The 18124-nt window shown below is 43.3% G+C and overlaps 1 protein-coding gene across 1 annotated transcript in view; it reads right to left on the bottom strand.

Annotated features, from left to right (window-relative positions):
• GAD2 (glutamate decarboxylase 2) overlaps nucleotides 1–18124 on the bottom strand; it is a 62773-nt gene that overhangs the window by 25377 nt on the left and 19272 nt on the right. Inside the window, exons 8-9 of the mRNA XM_040248563.1 lie at nucleotides 11127–11206; nucleotides 1209–1263 (exon numbers count right to left, since the gene is read on the bottom strand). Of these exons, the coding sequence (XP_040104497.1) occupies nucleotides 1209–1263; nucleotides 11127–11206 (135 nt within the window). The remainder of the gene's footprint in view (nucleotides 1–1208; nucleotides 1264–11126; nucleotides 11207–18124) is intronic.

Consider the following 18124-nt stretch of genomic DNA (forward strand, 5'->3'; position numbering starts at 1 on the left):
CTTATTTGGAGTCTCAGAGAATTCACCTGGGAGTAAACAATAAGCCATGATTTTATCCGTCTAAGTTGACTTAGTCTGTCTGGCCATGGCTAAATGAAAACTGACAGAAATAATAGACTGCTGACAAAAAATGGCTAAAGAATGTCACTCAGTCACGTCCGGCCCTTTGCGACCCTGTGGCCTGTAGCCCGCCAGGCCTCTCAGTCCATGGAGTTCTCCAGGCAACTGGAGTGGCAGCCATTCCCTTCTCCAGGGGATCTTCCCGACCCAGGGACGGAACTCGGGTTTCCTGCATTGCAGGCAGACTCTTTAATGTCTGAGCCACCAGGGAAGCCCAAATGAAAACTGATAGAAATAATGGGCTGTTGCTGAAAGATGGCTGAAGAATGCCTCTAATAGGGTGAACAGAGTTACTCCATAAAGACATGACAGGCCCTGATGTTACAGAGTCAGTCTTTAGGGGGCAGCAAAGGTTTATGTGGTTACAAGCGGTTCTAGGACCGAATAAGGGGAAAGGATCCTGCTGCCACTTTGCAGGGGAGGAAAAGGCCTAAGAAAATGAATAATGATTTCTGAGATCCTAATAATAAAATTCATGCGTCAGCCTGTTGAACTGGGAACTGTAGAAGAGATCTACTAACAGCTCCAACCTGCAAATCATGAAGGGATGTAAATGACTTTCTAGAGCTTTGTAGGAATTTTCAGCAGGTCTTCAGAACGTGTCACTTCTTAAAAAATGTACTAAATGGCTTCCTGAAAAATAAGGTGTTTGGAGGGTCAATCATTTCAGTATGTGTCTTGGCAGGAAAACCGTCCCTTTCAAGTAACCACACACAGTAACTCCCATATGCTAAATTAGCTTCTAGGGATTTTCCATTTGTGAAAGCAGTCTTTCCAGTGAATCTGTTTAATGCCAGTCCTCACACAGGAAGGCAAGTCCATTGGAAACTGTTACTACCATTGTGTTACTAGAACTGTTAGTATAACTATGTTACTATAATTGTTAGTACCACTGTATATAGTATTTATTCAGTAACTTAGACTTTTTCAAAGTAAAGCCCATCACTCAGAGAAATAAGTAATGACTGAATGAAAAATTCCACATACTCTTTACAAATACAACAAAAACACTTTCTCTAGTAGATGGAAACAGAAATACACACCCTCAGCTTGTTATGAGATGCATAAAACTCCCTTCAAAAACTTACTTTTTGTTTGGCTTCAAGGATCCTTCTTTCAAGGTCAGATGGGATCATTTTCCCCCTGAAAGGAGAAGCAAATATATGTTTGCTTTGAATAATTTACTTTGTTGCCTTTACAAAGAGTTGCAAGGGCATAAAAGTTCAACCTTAAATGATTGGTTATAAGGACCAGTTGGAATCATTCCTTGGTTGTTTCCAGAAAGAAAGGCATTTCCTCCCTGAGTGACGCTGGACTGTCATTTCTGATGTGCTTAGGAGATGCCTGATTCCGCTGTCCACGTGTCTCTCCACTCTGCACAGAGCCTGTTTTATAGGCAATCTCCTTAGAGCAAACCTGTTCTGGAGTGAGACATTTGGCACTGAAAGCAGATTTAGAAAAAAGATTTGTCTTCCAAATCTTCCAACAAACAGACCTGCAATTGCATACAGAGATGAAATGCCAAGAAGAGAAAATCCACTCTGAAACATCTGAATGAAAATATTACGTCCAAAGCCACCCAGTTACATTCCGAGAGCTAAAATCACAAAGCAGGCCAAGAACTCATGGGCTCAAATGTCAGCCAGGCATCGGAGAAACATCCTTTCATCTCCATCCTTTCATCCTTTCCTTCCTAAAGTAGAAACACATAGTGCTTTAGTTATTATAAAACCCCACTATTGGACTTCTCTGGTGGCCCAGTGGTTAAGAATCCACCTGCCAATGCAGGAACATGAATTCGATCCCTGGTCCTGGCAGATCCTAATGCCTGGGGGCAACTAAGCCCGTGGGCCACAACTACTGAAGCCCGCAAGCCTAGAGCGATGCTCTGCAACAAGAGAAGCCACTGCAATGAGAAGCCCGTGCACTGCAACTAGAGAGTAGCTGCTGCTCTGGCTGCAACTAGAGAAAGCCCTTGTGCAATGACGGAGACCCAGCGCAGCCAAAATAAATAAATTAGTACTTTTTAAAAAAAAACTACTATTATAATAACCAAAGAAGTTGATTTCTACAAGAAGTTAGAGGTGGCTAGATGTGTGATCTTAGTCAAGTCACTTAATTTCTCTGTGCCTGTTATGACCATATCTTAGCGATAATATTACTTATGGAGTTATGAGGGTTATATGAGTTAATAGATGAAAAATTATTTTTAAAAGTGTTTGGCATTTAGGAAGTATTCCAGAAAAGAGAACTTTGATTGTTGAGGTTTTTATAATGCATTGTGACATTCCTACCTCAAGACTCTAGAGGGAAAAACCAAGCAAAGGACAGAGTAGCTAACTGTACGTTACTGGAGGCGTGAATGATTTTTTGAACCAAAAGAACTCTTCTGAGGTTTCTACACCGTTAAACTTCTCACACTGGGGTCATTGATCTAGGTTTGTAAAATGCAGCTTTGAAAAATAAGTGATGGGAAGGAGGATGTCACCATAAGCAGCTGGGAATGCTACTGGCATTGAGGGGACAGTGAGTGAGGTTTGGAATGTGCCATTAGATTCATAGTCTTTTGTGAGGATCCTTGTAATTTTAGGTAAATATAGATTTAGATACAGAGCAAGCCATTAGGCTACTTTATTACAGCTTCTAGCATTGTCTTGCCTAAGCCTTCCTGACTGAAATGTGTTATCTTATTTTAAACTACTTTTCTCACTTTTCTCCATTTTATAAAAGTAATTTGGGCATAGTGGGCATTGTATCTTCCACAGTTTTCATTTCAAGCTGACAGAAGGTATTACATAATTGTTGGCACAGAAAGCAGAGGTTAGTCCCTCTGATTTAAAAAGCATGGAGAACCACTGAGTTTTGTGAAGCTATTTTCCAAAGAAAGGCAGTTAACACATCATTGACCGGAGACCTATGAATGCCATAGGTGTTCGTTTCTGCAAAAATCCCCTGGTCAATAAAGCATTAAAATGCAATTAAGTACCTGGCAATGGCAATGGACACATCACCAGTGATTAATCAGCTGGACTGGAGTGAAACAAAGAGCATTAAATGTATATTTGGTGCTGAGGGTGTGATTCTAATCTGAGCAGCCCACCTCTGGGGACTTTCTGTGGGATGGGCCTCTGAAGGAGGGACAGAAGGAATGGAGGGGCAGCCTTGTGGCAGGGGTGGGTGGGGGTGGGGGTGGAAAGTTCTGGAAGGCCCTTCACACCCTACATGTCTCCCTACACTTCACAGCTTGGCCTGGGAGCATCCCTGAAATTTTATTTGCAAAAGTAGAAACAGAGACACAGACATAGAGATCAAACATATGGATATCAAAGGGGAAGTGCAGGGGATGAATTGGGAGGTTTGGATCGACATATATAGACTATTGATATCACATATAAAACAGATAACTAGTGGGAACCTACTGCGCAGCACAGGGAACTCTACTCAGTGCTCTGTGGTGACCTAAATGGGAAGGAAATCCCCCAAAGACAGGATATATGTATATGTATAGCTGATTCACTTGGCTGTATAGTAGAAACTAACACAATATTATAAAGCAATTATACGCCAATAAAGAAAAGAAAAAGAAAGTTGTGATTTTTCGGCCTCTCTTAGATCTGGCTATGCCAAAACACCTTGAGCCACCATGATAAAAACAAAAGATTCAGAGGAAATTCAGATCTTATATTTACCTTTGAAACTAAGTTTTAAGTACTTTAAAATTGCAAAGGTGCTTTTGTTGATAAACATAAAATTGAGAGATTTTCAGAAATTGCAGGTCTCAAATGTTATCTAGTCTACCATGACTAACCTCCTCTGCCTTGGAGAGTTCTGGGGAGACTGACTTGACAATTGCTATTTGCTCACTAATCACATCTAGATATTTTGTTAACCCTTGGCAGTAAGACCATACAGAGAAATCACAGATAGGGGACATCAGAATTGGGAGGGGCCCAAGACCTCTTTCTCGTTTTCTCAATGATTGTCTCATCTCTCAAATGAGGAAACAGGATAAGACAGTTGCCTGCGTGACAGCCTAGGATCAGGTAAAGCCTGGCTGAAATGAGAAAGTAAATGCCAAGCTTCCAGAACAAACTCAAAGGGCCAAACATATAGGAAACCTCTGGGCAAATGTTGTTGTCTTTGAAGAAGATAAGATAAATCCTTTGTGATGACATTTAGCTTTCAAGAATCAGAGCTGTCATTCACACCAGCTGGGAAAGCAGTAATGAACGTATGAATGCAGGCGTGATAAGTCGCTTCAGTCATGTCCGACTCTTTGCTCCATGGGATTTTCCAGGCAAGAATACTGGAGTGGGTTGCCATGCCCTCCTCCAGGGGATCTTCCTGACCCAGGGAAAGAACACACGTCTCTTATGTCTCCTGCATTGGCAGGTGGATCTTTTACCACTAGCAGCACCTGAGAAGCCCAATGAACACACACTCTGTCCCATTTCCACATGAAGGCAGGGAGAAGGGACAGCCTTGTCAAGTCATCAAGTCCAAGTGTTTGCTTCTCACAGAGTGGAAAGCTCTGGGTTTGCCCTTAACAGATAGGCTCCAGACTTCTCCAGGCATCCAGCCTTCAAGCCTGTATTTGCTTTGCCCACTTAGGAAGCCTGGCACACTGCAGGTGGCAGGTGGACATTTGTCGGAGGTATGTGACTAGAAGGCAAACGTTTCACCCCAGGATAATATTAATATACTCACTTTATCTTGGTGACTGATCAGAAAGCTAGTATGGGAGACTCTGTAGACAAAACTTTTCACCTTTTCAGTGATCTTAGAATTGGATAACTTTGTAAAATTTCGCATGCATAAAAATCATGATGTATATCTTCAAAATGCATGTTCCTTGCCCTGATCTTAGGGATTTTGATTCAGAAGGTCAGTGATAGGGCCCTGGAATTAATTCATTCTACAAATATTTGCTGAAGACTCACTATGTGCCAAATGCTATTAGGGGTGCTGGGGCACCAGGGTAAACAGGCCAGTTTCTACTCTTCAGGGCTTACATCCTAGCAGAGGAGACAAACAATAACAAGTAAACAAACATGCAAAGCAATCTGCATTTCTAACAAGGAGATTTCTGCACAGGCAGACCTAGGTCCACATGTTGAGAAATGTTGCTTTAGAAATGGAAGTTTTATCCTGGCAGGTATTTCCATAATTGTGTAACATACTAGCCAGGCACTTTTCACAGGACCCAGGGTTTTGAGCCATCACAGACATAGGGCAGCTAGCAGAAGGAAGTCCGGCCATGACTTTGTGCATCCCCATCTGCCCACGTGCTGTGAGGAGGAGGAGAGCCTCCAAATTCCCCAACAGGCTCCTCCAAGGATTAGAAGCTCTCTGGCAGCCCTAGCTTTTCCAGACAAGCATCTTTTCATGCAGGGAAGCTTTAGACGGCAGCTATTGCATCCTGCATGTCTGGTTTAGAAGTATTTCCATAGCAAAATGTATATCTTTTACCTTTAGGTATGCAGCAGCCTGTAAGCACCCAGTGAAAGTGGCTGATGCTCCGTCGTGCTATTCTCTATTAGGTGCCAGTGTTTAAGAAAAAAACTGCCATTAAAAGGGAGGAGTGTTGAACCAGACTGCTGCTTTGGATGAGGCAGTTTTACATAGAGATTCTTGATTTTGATAGTCTTTTAAAAATGTATGTGATGGAGACTTCCCTAGCCATGTATTGGCTAAGACTCCGCTCTTCCACTGCAGGGCACACAGGTTTGCTCCCTGGTTGGGTAACTAAGATTCCACATGCCATGCAGAGTGGCCAAAAAAAAAAAATTTCTAAATTTAAAAAGCAAAACGTGTCAGAATGGGTTAAAAAAACCTAAGCATGAAAAATAAGTAAAACATACACACTGAGGAAACCAGAATTGAAAGAGACACATGTACCCCAATGTTCATTGCAGCATTGTTTATAATAGCCAGGACATGGAAACAACCTAGATGTCCATCAGCAGATGAATGGATAAGAAAGCTGTGGTACATATACACAATGGAGTATTACTCAGCCGTTAAAAAGAATACATTTGACTCAGTTCTGATGAGATGGATGAAACTGGAGCCGATTATACAGAGTGAAGTAAGCCAGAAAGAAAAACACCAATACAGTATACTAACACATATATATGGAATTTAGAAAGATGGCAATGATGACCCTGTATGCAGGACAGCAAAAAAGACACAGATGTGTATAACGGACTTTTGGACTCAGTGGGAGAGGGAGAGGGTGAGATGACTTGGGAGAATGGTATTGAAACATGTATAATATCATGTAAGAATCGAATTGCCAGTCTATGTCCGATGCAGGATATGGCACGCTTGGGGCTGGTACGTGGGGATGACCCAGAGAGATGTTGTGGGGAGGAGGGGTGGGAGGGGGGTTCAGGTTTGGGAACGCATGTACACCCGTGGTGGATTCATGTCAATGTATGGCAAAACCAATACAGAATTGTAAAGTAAAATAAAAAATAAATAAATTAAAAAAAAAATTCATATGATGCTCTCATCATGTATACAGAAGTCAAAACCTTATGTTGTACATATGACATTTTTATAACTATGATAAACCAATGCTATCTCAATAAATTAAAAAATTTTTTAATCCATATGATGCTATTGGGTCAGAAAACTTGATGAAGTTGCCTGAGCAAAATCCCACACTGCCAGCTAGAGCCACCAGCAGGAAGAATCTTCTCTTTGTGGAAAGAAACAAATGACACAGATTACACTGTGCTATACAGATTCACGGTTATCTTCCCATGGCTGTAAAGGGGCAAACCGTCTTACCCAAAGGAGCACATTACTGGGGAGCGTGGTGCTCTGGGCGGGTCACAAATGGGATGGGATGCTTGAGTCTTTGATGACTCTGCTCATTGACACTGGTGAACTATAATAATTCTACCAGCCTAAGAGCTGAGAGCTTGGCTCTTTCACAGAGATTTGTGTGCAAAGAAAGCATGTGTGATCCTTCCCATTAGAAATTGCCTAATGTTACAACCATTGTTAATAGCAACGGCCCCCAGCAGTGACGAGGAACTACCAGTTTTAGAAGCAGTCACTGCACTGTGCCTTACTCCTGATCTCTGCCCCTCAGGTCAACTCTGCAAGAGACTTATGACTGTGTTACAAGGGGGCTGGAAGGTTGACGGCTCTTCTGGTCCAAGGCCAACACGGTATCATGTATATTGGTCAGACATATTTCCTGTGAGGTTTAATAGCAATTTACTAATAATTTAGGTAAGTTAAATGGAACCCTGAAGGGAAGAGCAAGAAATGGAGAAATCAAAGAAAGTGGAAGAGAATGCTGGAGAGAATTAACTTCTAAAAGTACCTGAAAGTCCATACTGATAACACATAATAGAGACAGAAAGATAGACAGAGATAGAGCAAGAGAGATGGAAAAAGAGAGAAAAAAGGAAATTCTTCCTTCCTTTAGCATCATCAATGGATGCTAAACTAGTGAATGCATGTTTTGGGAGGGACATAGTATTTATATATAGTCTCAAGGCATCCCCTACCAATATTATTAACTGCAAAGTAGAGAACAGTCATTTTACAGTGGAGAGACCTTCCTGGAATTCCTGCCCAAAATGCATTGCCTGAATCTAAGGAAATGTCAAATAAACCCAATTAAGAAATATTCTGCAAAATAAATGATCTACACTCATCAAAATATCAATGTCATGATAAACAATGGAAGGATGAGGACAAGTTCCAGGTTAAAGGTGACTAAAAAGGTGAAAACTAAGTGTCACCTGTGAACCTGGACAGGGGAAAAAAAAATAGCTCTAAGGGGACAACAGAGGATGAGATGGTTGGATGGCATCTCGGACTCAATGGACATGAGTTTGCACAAACTCCGGGAGATGGTGAAGGACGGCAATGACTGGCATGCTGCAGTCCAAGGGGTGGCAAAGAGTTGGACATAACTGAGTGACTGAACTGAACTGAAAGGATAAAATTGGGACAATTGATGAAATCTGAATAGAGTGGATAGATTAAAGATTAGTCTGTGTCAACGTCAAGTTTCCTGATTTTGGTAACCGGACTATGATTGGGTAAATTAATATCTTTGTTATAAAAAAAAATACACATTGAACTAGACTTCCCTGGTGGTCTGGTTGTTAAAACTCTGCTTCCACAGAAGGAGTCATGGGTTTGATCCCTGGTCAGGGAAGTAAGATCCCACATGCTGCATGCCGTGGCCAACAAACAAACAAAAATACACACTGACAAATTAATGAGTAAAGGGGAATGATGTCTGCAAGAAATTCTCAAGTGATTCAGAAAAAATTATATCTATAATATACATATATTAATGTATGTAATATTGTAACGATTTCCTGGTGTCTTAGTGGTAAAGAATCTGCCTGCCAATGCAGGAGACATGGGTCTTATCCCTAGGTCGGGAAGATCCCCTGGAAAAGGAAATGGTAACCCACTCCATATTCTTGCCTGGGAAATCCCACTGGAGCAAGGAGCCTGGCAGGAGACAGTCCATGGGGTCGCAAAGCATAGGATATGCTTTAACGACTAAACAACAATACTGTAATATTCATTATGTTCAACATGTAATATTAATATTAAATTTCATCCACAGAAAGAAAGAGAATGGTAAAGCAAGCATATCAGAATGCTAATGACTGGTGACTTTGGGTGTAGAGTATGTGAGAGTTCTTGCTACTATCGTTGCAATTTTTTTTTGGTTGAAATTATTCACAAAACTACAAAGTTAAAAAAAAGGCTGGATGAGTAAATGTCTAAAAACCTTTCTAATGCTGAGGGTAGCTGAACTGAAATCAGCTAGCAGCTGGCCCCCTCCCATCCTCGCCAGCCCTCCTCCCTAAACCTCTTCCCTGCCCTTCCTTCACCACTCCCGCTCTCTCCTCCCTGTCTCCTTCCTGTTTTATAATGTAAGATGATTTCAGATTGCTTGTGAGCTCATCAGAGGCAGTTCCTACATAATTTCAGCCAAAAGAATAAGGAACTCACAAAGGAAATTAAACCTTGGCTATTTTTTCCATCTTTTTCCATATCGTTCACACTCCATCTCTAGCAGACTCTTCCCTGCGCAGTTAAATATGTCTTAAGCCCCCTTGGGCTTCCCGGGTAGCTCAAACAGTAAAGAATCTGCCCGCAATGTGGGAGATCTGGGTTCAATCCCTGGGTCGGGAAGATCCCCTGGAGAAGGGAATGGCAAACCACTCCAGTATTTTTGCCTAGAGAATCCCATGGACAGAGGAGCCTGGCGGGCTACAGTCCATGGGGTCGCAAAGAGTCAGACACAACTGAGCGACTTCATTTTCTTTCACACTTTCTTTTCTTTAAGCCCCCTTCCTCAAAACAACCCAACCCAAACCACGCTGGACTCCGTCCAGCTTCCACCCTGCTTCCTCCCCTTCATGGCTCAATCTCTGGAAACATCTGGCTTTTTTTCTCCATTTCCTCCTCTCCGCTCACCCTTGAACCCACTGCAAACTGCCTTCCAGCCTCAACCCTCTACTGAAACTGCTCCTGCCAAACTCCTCAGCCACCTTCTTATAAGGAAAGCTCAGAGGCAGCTGTTGACCCTCATTTCAGCTACTGATGGCATTTGATGCTGCACCCACTCCACAGGCTTCCCTGGTGGCTCAAACGGTAGTCTGCCTGCAATACAGGAGACCTAGGTTCAATCCTTGGGTCGGGAAGATCCCCTGGAGAAGGAAATGGCAACCCACTCCAGTATTCTTGCCTGGAGAACTTCATAGACAGCAGAACCTAGTGGGCTACAGTCCATGGGGTCACAACGAGTCGGACACAACTGAGCAACCTTTCAGCTTTCAACCACTTCTAGAATCACTCTCACAGCCCTGGGTCCTGATTCTCCTCCAACAACTCTGCCTGGCCCTCCTCAGTCTGCACGGCAGCTGCTCTCGCTCTGCCTGTCCCTGACACGTGGGTTCCCCTGACTCTTGCCCAGGCCCACTCTGCACAGCTCCCATCACACATCTTCTGACCTCCAGGCTGATGCTTCCATTGGCTACCCTGACACCCTCACTTGGACATCTCATAAGCTCTACAAACTCAGCATCTCCACTTCGGGGGAGGGGGGGATGGTTCCTGGCTTAGAGAATAGCACCGCATGGGCTTAGCCGGGAAGCCTGGTGTTCCCTCTCCTCTCACCTGTCAACTTGCACACACCCTCCCCCCGGGTCAGTCAGTAATTCCTGTCAATTCCAGCACTGCATCTCCACTGCTCCTCCCCAGGTCAGCCCACCCTCCTTCTGCCAACAGGCCCTCTCCCTACTTGGGTCATATACATCCAGGGAACTAGGATGATGCCTTATGCTTTTCTAGAACCTAGTGACATGGTAAGTGATCATAAATATCTCTCTAATAAATTCATATGAATAAATAAATGGTGAACTGAGTGGCTTCCTTTTAATTTACTGGAATTTCTTATTCAATCCTTTTAAGACTAAATTTATTTTCTTACATTTTAACCTCACCTTTATCCAGAGTACCTACGAAGTTTGGGTACCAGATTAAGACAGGGAGTTTCCCTAAGAGAGCTCTTTGGCTCAGGCTCTGAGCTGATGAGTTGCTGGAAGCATTATTTACCTTCTGCTCCCTAAACTGTCCCCCTCCTGTAATCACTCCATCAAGTTCACACAATCTGTGGTGCCTGGAGGAATGACACCTCCATAAATCAGTTCTCAACCCGTTGGCTGCTGCTTAAGTGCCCAGATGATAAATGTCCTTCTGCACCTTCTCGGTGCAGAAAATTCTGGTTGATTCAGCAAAGGTGTGGATTCAGTCAAAGGCTGTGAATGCCTCTGTGTCATTGAGGAACCACGTCCCAGGACTCCAAGCAAGAGGGAAAAAGAAACAGCGAAGACCAGCAGCTGGCAAGGAGGCAGGTTTGTGCCCTACAGGTCATCACCTGTTTTCAGACTTTTAAGGCGTATGTATACAAACTGCAAACTGGTAATCAACAAGGGTTGCAGATTCATGCTCACCTTTCATCACATTTAATCAGAATCACACTGTCTGTTCCAATGCCCAAGGCTGCAGCTCCCTTCTTGAGAGAAAAATGGCTCTGTAAAAGAAACCACATTTGTAATTAGTTGCAAATAAAGTCAAGATCCTTTTCCTTGGCTGTTTTTCTTTTTTCCTTTTATTTTTGACATGTCCCTCCAAAGCCTGAATTGCTGAGAAAAGATGGAATCCTTCATTTAACCTTTTGTTTTTCAATTGTGGTCAAAGGCACATAATATGAAATTTATCATCTTAACTATTTTAAGTCTCTAGGCCAATGGCATTAAATATATTCACACTGTTGAGCAACCATCACCACCATCTATCTCCTGAGCTCTTTATCATCTTGCAAAGACTGACACTCTGTATCCATTAAACAGCAGCTCCCCATTTTTGAAGACTCCTAGCAAAAAGACTATCAGGTATCACCACAGTGATAATGTATTCTTCATTCAAGAATTTGTGGAAGCATCCCTGGTGGCTGGCTCAGATGGTAAAGAATCCACCTGCAGGGGACCCGAGTTCATCCCTGGGTCAGGAAGATCACCTGGAGAAGGGCATGGCAACCCACTCCAGTATTCTTGCCTGAGAAATCCCATGGACAGAGGAGCCTGGCAGGATACAATCCATAGCGTCACAAAGAGCTGGATACAACTGAGCGACTTTAACACTTCTACTTTTCACTTTTTCCGGTTAAACAAACTGAATTAAATCTCCCTAGTACAGGATTTGTCAGACCCTTTAATAGGAAAACACATGCAGCAGATATCCAAGGTAGATCTGTTTTGCTATGTTTCTTGCATTTATTTGTCAATGGAACCCCCTTAGCGAGAAGCACTTGACTTGACCTGAACATGCACAGCACAGGAGATCAGAGGCTCCTTCATGCTGGATGGTTCACCCTTCTCGCCAGCAGCGGTTCCCAAACTGCGGGATACATCACAGTCTCCTGAAGGGCTTGCTCCTACCATTCTATCTTGATGAATTTGACTACTCTAATACCTCATGTCAGCGGAACCATAGGGTAATGTTTTTGTGTGTGTGATTGGCTTATTTAGCATAACAGCCTCAAGATTCATCCATGTTGTAGCATGTGTCGGAATTTCCTTCCTTTTTAATGTCAAATCACTTTCATTTTGGACTTCCAAGGTGGCACAGTGGTAAAGAATCTGCCTACAATGCAAGAAGAGCAAGAGATGCAGGTTTGATCCCTGAGTTGGAAAGATGTCCTATGGCAGGAAATGACAACCCACTCCAATACTCTTGCATGTAAAGTCCCACGGACAGAGGAACCTGATGGGCTACAGTCCATGGGGCCACAAAGAGTCAGACACGACTGAGCAACTGAGTGCATGTTGCATATTCATCTTATGTACACACAACACTTTAGTTTTTCATTCATCTGTCAATAAACACCTGGGTTGCTTCCACCCTTTGGCCTTGTGAATAAGGCTGCTATGAACATGGGTGGACAATTATCTCCTTGAGTTTTGCTTTTAACTCTTTCGGGTATATACCCAGAAGTGGAAATGCTGGATCATAAGGTAATTCTGCTTCTGAGGAACTGCCATATTGTTTCCTTAGCAGCTGCATTTTCCTTTCTCACTGGCAGTGCACAACAGTTCCAGAGTCTCCACACCCTTGGCAATGGTTGTTGTTTTCTGTTTTCTGGTAACAGTCATTCTGATAGGTGTGAGGTGATACTTCATTATGGTTTTGCTTTTTATATACCTAATCATTAGTGATGTCAAAGATCATTTCATGGACTTACTGGCCATTGGTACATTTCTTTGGAGAAATGTCTATACAAGTTCTTTGCCCATTTTTGAAGGGGGTTGTTTGGATTTTGTTGCTGTTGAATTCACTTGGGCTTTTGCATGAAGATAACAAGATCCCTGAAATTATTTTTTAAAAAAACAAAAGCAACCTGCTAGGTGTCTTAGTGGTAAAGAATCCACCTGCCAAGCCAGAGACACGGGTTGAATCCCGAGGTTAGGAAGATCCTCTAGGAATGAAATGGCAACCCATTCTAGTATTCTTGCCTGAAAAATCCCATGGACAGAGGAGCCTGGAGGGCTATAGTCCATAGAGTTGCAAAAGAACTGGACACGACTCATTGAGTAAACAACACACAGTAATCCATGCCAATCTCACACACAAGGCATCAGAACACAGCCACAGCCTCCAGCAGCTGTGTATTGTATGGCTCCCAGACTTACACTTTGCTACTCAGATTACCTTCACTTGTTTTCAAGTCCAGTGAATGTGCCCTCAAGGAAGAGAAGTTGGCATGAAACCCAGAACTCTTTCATTCCAATCTCATTGGAGGGTCTATTTGTGGTGGAGATGACCATCCAGCCCAGGGTGTGATCAGGATGGAGGCATCAGTCACTGGCTTGGGCAAACAGTGCAAGTGGAAAGGCCACCCTGATGAGCAGAATCTTTGTGATTTTGATTATGGATTCTGGCCAAGAATCTGAATCATTTCAATGGCTGTAATCACTGTGCATTTTGAAGAGCAGAGAGGATCCAACCTTGCCCAGCTGTACTGCATCTGCGAGCAGCCTCCTACTATTAAATACAGGTCATTAAGCTGTCCAAAAGAAGAGCTGCTTCCTCAATTTACATCCACAAAGGGTGGCTGCCTTGAATTTTAAATGATGGCTCCAGAATGTGTTCTCCTCCAAAGTATGCTTTGGACTTCTCTGAATTCTCAAATGTGCAGCCTAGGAACTGGTAACACGCATACATCTAGGGGGTGTGGCTAATAAGCAAGAAGAAATCACATTTATAACAGCAGCAAATACTATAAACCAATAAATGAGGTGTTGAATAGAGGAGTTTTAAAAAGCCCAGTGCCGTTAAGTGTAGTGATGGGAAGGAGTCCTTAGATAATTTTACAACCTCAGGAAGACAACGTGGACAAGATACCTGAGAACTAAGAAAGTTTAGTTGTATTTGGAAAGAAGCATGGCTTCCCCACCAAAAAAAAAAAAAGTTCTCTCTTACGTAGTTACTGGATCCCTGGGTGACCCCCAAAAGGAGACACCCAGGAAAAACGGCACTAAGTCTGTTCCTACCAGGGAGGCACAGAATGGAGGTGCCAGCTGCCCTGCTGAGCAAGCACACACACCCCAAATTAGGCCCCTCAGTGAATGAGCTTGTAAGCACTATTAAAACCCAACACAAACAGAGACTTGAAAATTCCCTGAGCAGACAAAACCAGGGTAGTCAGACAAGCAAAGCTCAATTTATCTGATTTTGCAAGACAAGTGAGGCTCACTTTTGCAAGGATGCCTCTGAAAATCATGAGACTTAAATCATTCTCCCCATTTATAGGTGCTTCCCTAGTAGCTCAGCTGGTAAAGAATCTGCCTACAATGCGGGAGACCCCAGTTCGATTCCTGGGTCAGGAAGATCCGCTGGAGAAGGGAACGGCTACCCACTCCACTATTCTTTGGGCTTCCCTGGTGGCTCAGACAGTGAAGAATCCACAGGCAATGTGAGACTCCTGGGTTGGGAAGATCCCCTGGAGAAGAGAAAGGCTGCCCACTCCAGTATTCTGGCCTGGAGAATTCCATGGATGGAGAAAGGAATGGCTACCCACTCTACTATTCTGGCCTAGAGAATTCAATAGATGGAGGAGCCTGGCAGGCTACAGTCCATGAGGTCGCAAGGAGTTGGATATGAGTGAGTGACTTTCACTTTTCACTTTCCTCCATTTATCGGTGGGAACCATGAACCAATTCCCTTTCACTTCAGAAAATTTTAATATTGTAACCAAGCACTGTGAGGAATCAACCGTTAGTGCCTCCACGTTATATAAGCTGCTCTGTAACAACAGTCTCTGAGCCTTGTTGCTCATGGTTTGCAGGGTGTCTTATTAATGTGTGTACAGTAAACTTTTGGGCTTCCCAAGTGACTCACTGGTAAAGAATTGCTTGCCAATGCAGAAAAGGTGGGTTCTATCCCTGGGTTGGGAAGATCCCCTGGAGAAGGAAAGGGCAATCCACTCCAGCATTCTTGCCTGGGAAATCCCATGGACTAGGAAGCCTGGTGGACTACAATCCATGGGGTCACAAAGAATCCAACATGACTTAGTAGTAGCACCATAAACATCTACTATCAGTAATTCACTGGTTTCTGGGTTTTTCTTCCTCTCCTGAACTTTGACAGCACTAAACAGCTAAATGGCACACTGAGGATAAATAAGAGATCTGATGCACTGGTCAGTGAGAGGAAGTAGCCTTGTCTGGTCTTTAATGAGGAACAATGGGGATTCTCAAGTGAGGGGCAATTACTGAGGATAACTGATCACTGTACCGAATGCCAGACATTTAAAGGAAAAACACACACCCAAATAGGAGCTTCAAGAGGGGGAACAAAGGCATGAAAAAGAAAGTTAGGAACCAAACACTAAGTCCACTTACATTTTCAGGAGAGGGAACAGGGAAATAGCTAAATGCTATCTACAAATAGGGGACTTTCCTGGTGACTCAGGGGTAAAGAATCCACCTGCCAATGCAGGAGACACACATCTTCTGGGTTGGGAAGATGCCAGGAGAAGGAAAAATGGCAACCTACTCCAGGATTCTTGCCTGGGAAATCCCATGGATAGAGGCGCCTGGCGGGCCACAGCCCATGGGGTTGCAAAAGAGATATGACTTCGCACTAAACAACAACAACATCCACAAATAGCCAGTGACCTGGGAGAGAAGGAACTTGAGAGGGAAAAAAAGAGACTGCCTAGTGAGGAAGAAACAGTAAGGACAGCTTAAATGACAGGATGCCCTGAGCTTGTGAGAATACCAGGAGAAACATCTTTACTCCTTGGCACCATGTTGAACAGAACCCCTTGTTGATAAACCCGAGCAGAGCACAGCATCCTAAAGGCTGAGGAGCTTGGGAAGCAGGTATCTAGAGAGAGCTTTACCTCTCAGCTGGAAGGTCTACCAGTCATCCTTGGATTTGATCCTTTCTTCCCAATATAGCCTTTCGATTTGTGAGAAGAGTGAATGGGGTCTGTGTGTGTATGTGTGGGCACACAGAACAGAGGTAGATGGATTATGCATCCTTACACATCACAGATGCCCAGCAAGGAAATCTTGGAGCCCAGCCTAGCCTATGACTCAGCTGGAATCTGCTCCTTTAGCCCTTCGTCTTGCCCTGAAGTCCCTTCCCCACGGCCAGTTAGTGAACCAGCAACCCTTCCCTGTCCTCCTGCTACTCCACACCCCTTCCTGACCCTCCTCATTTGCCTCCTATACCGTCTCAGACAAGCTGGTCACTCTTGCTCCTGCTTCTGCTCATCAAATGGACTAAAAGAGCATCCTACTTTGGAAAGCATCTGATGGACAAAGGGGCTTGTACTGTGGGAGCCCAGAGTACAAGCTCATTGGTTTCTGATTATCACGATTTGGTGGAGGGGAGGGGATCTCCCTCCATGTTCTTAGAGACTCCGTGTGAGTCAGAGGTGACGTGATCTACACACGAGGCATTTCTGTGCAGCTTCCACCTTATTATTTGCACTAAAAGCTATTAAGTTACCCCACTGTGAGTCTGTGCCCTAAGTATGTTTTAAAAGAAATGAATGGTGTGTACCCAATGGTGGTGTGTGGTGACAAACGTGAACACCAGCACCAAGCATGTATCCAGCCACATGAAAGCAATTATTTCCCTGATTTTAGGATCCTGAGAAGAGCGGAATGAAAATGTGTAATGAAAAGAGGTCATCTGCCATGGAAAGAACCTAAGTGTCCATCAACAGATGAATGGATAAAGATGTGGTACATATGTATATAACAGAACATTAGCCATAAAAAAGAATGAAATAATGCCATTTGCAGCAACATGGATCAAACTAGAGATTATCATACTAAGTGAAGTAAGTCAGATGGAGAAAGACAAATACCATATGATATCCCTTATATGTGGAATCGAAAATATGACAAGTGAAGTTATCTATGAAACAGAAACAGATTCACAGACATAGAGAAAAGCTGGGGAGGGATGGATTGGGAGCTGGGAACTGGTAGATGCAAATGATAATATATAGGAATGGATAAACAACAGGTCATACTGTATAGCACAGGGAACTATTCAATATCCTGTGATAAACCGTAATGGAAAAGGAAATGAAAAATAATGTCTATATGTGTATAACTGAATTGCTTTTCTGTACAGCAGAAATTAACACAACAACTATATAATTGCAAATCAACTATACTTCAATAAAAAAAATTAAAGAAAGAAAAAAGAAAGCTGTTCCTTGAGATAAAACGGCCTGGCTCTAGTTAGGCAAGTTCCTCTCTCATTGAGTCATCATTTGTTGGGCTGCAAGGATGAATTCTTACCTTGAGAGTTGGTGTGAGAAGCATAGCTATTGAATGGGAAGGGCCCACAGGTCACCCAGCATTGATAGATGCTCACAAAATTGTGGTCCTTCCAATTCTCCAGCCTATCACCTAATGTAATACCACCCTCAGATACCCTGAGTAACTTGAGCAGAATTTCGAAACCTTCAAACAAAACTAATGTCAATTCACTTTATGTTATAAAATAAGTATATGCCAAATTGGAGCATGTGAAAAAAAAAAAAAACCTCTCCAAATCATACAAGCAACAACAGAGAATCCAAACTATCTTAAAGCTGTGATTACTTGAGTATTGCTTGGTGTTTTGGGGGAAATTGAAAGTGTTAGTCACTCAGTCATGTCTGACTCTTTTTGACCCCATGGACTGTAGCCCTCCAGGATCCTCTGTCTTGGAATTCTCCAGACAAGAATACTAGAGTGAGTTGCCATTCCCTTCTCCAGGGTGTCTTCCCAACCCTGGGACTGAACCAAGGTGTCCCACATTGAAGGCAGAGTCTTTACCATCTAAGCCACCAGGGAAAGGTGGGGGAGGTACCATTATCCATCTTAAGAAAATAACTGACCCCCAGATATGCCCTCACCTTGCCCTCCAGAGGTGCTCAGCT

Source organism: Oryx dammah, unplaced genomic scaffold (assembly GCF_014754425.2).
Source record: "Oryx dammah isolate SB20612 unplaced genomic scaffold, SCBI_Odam_1.1 HiC_scaffold_10, whole genome shotgun sequence".
Classification (NCBI taxonomy): domain Eukaryota; kingdom Metazoa; phylum Chordata; class Mammalia; order Artiodactyla; family Bovidae; genus Oryx; species Oryx dammah.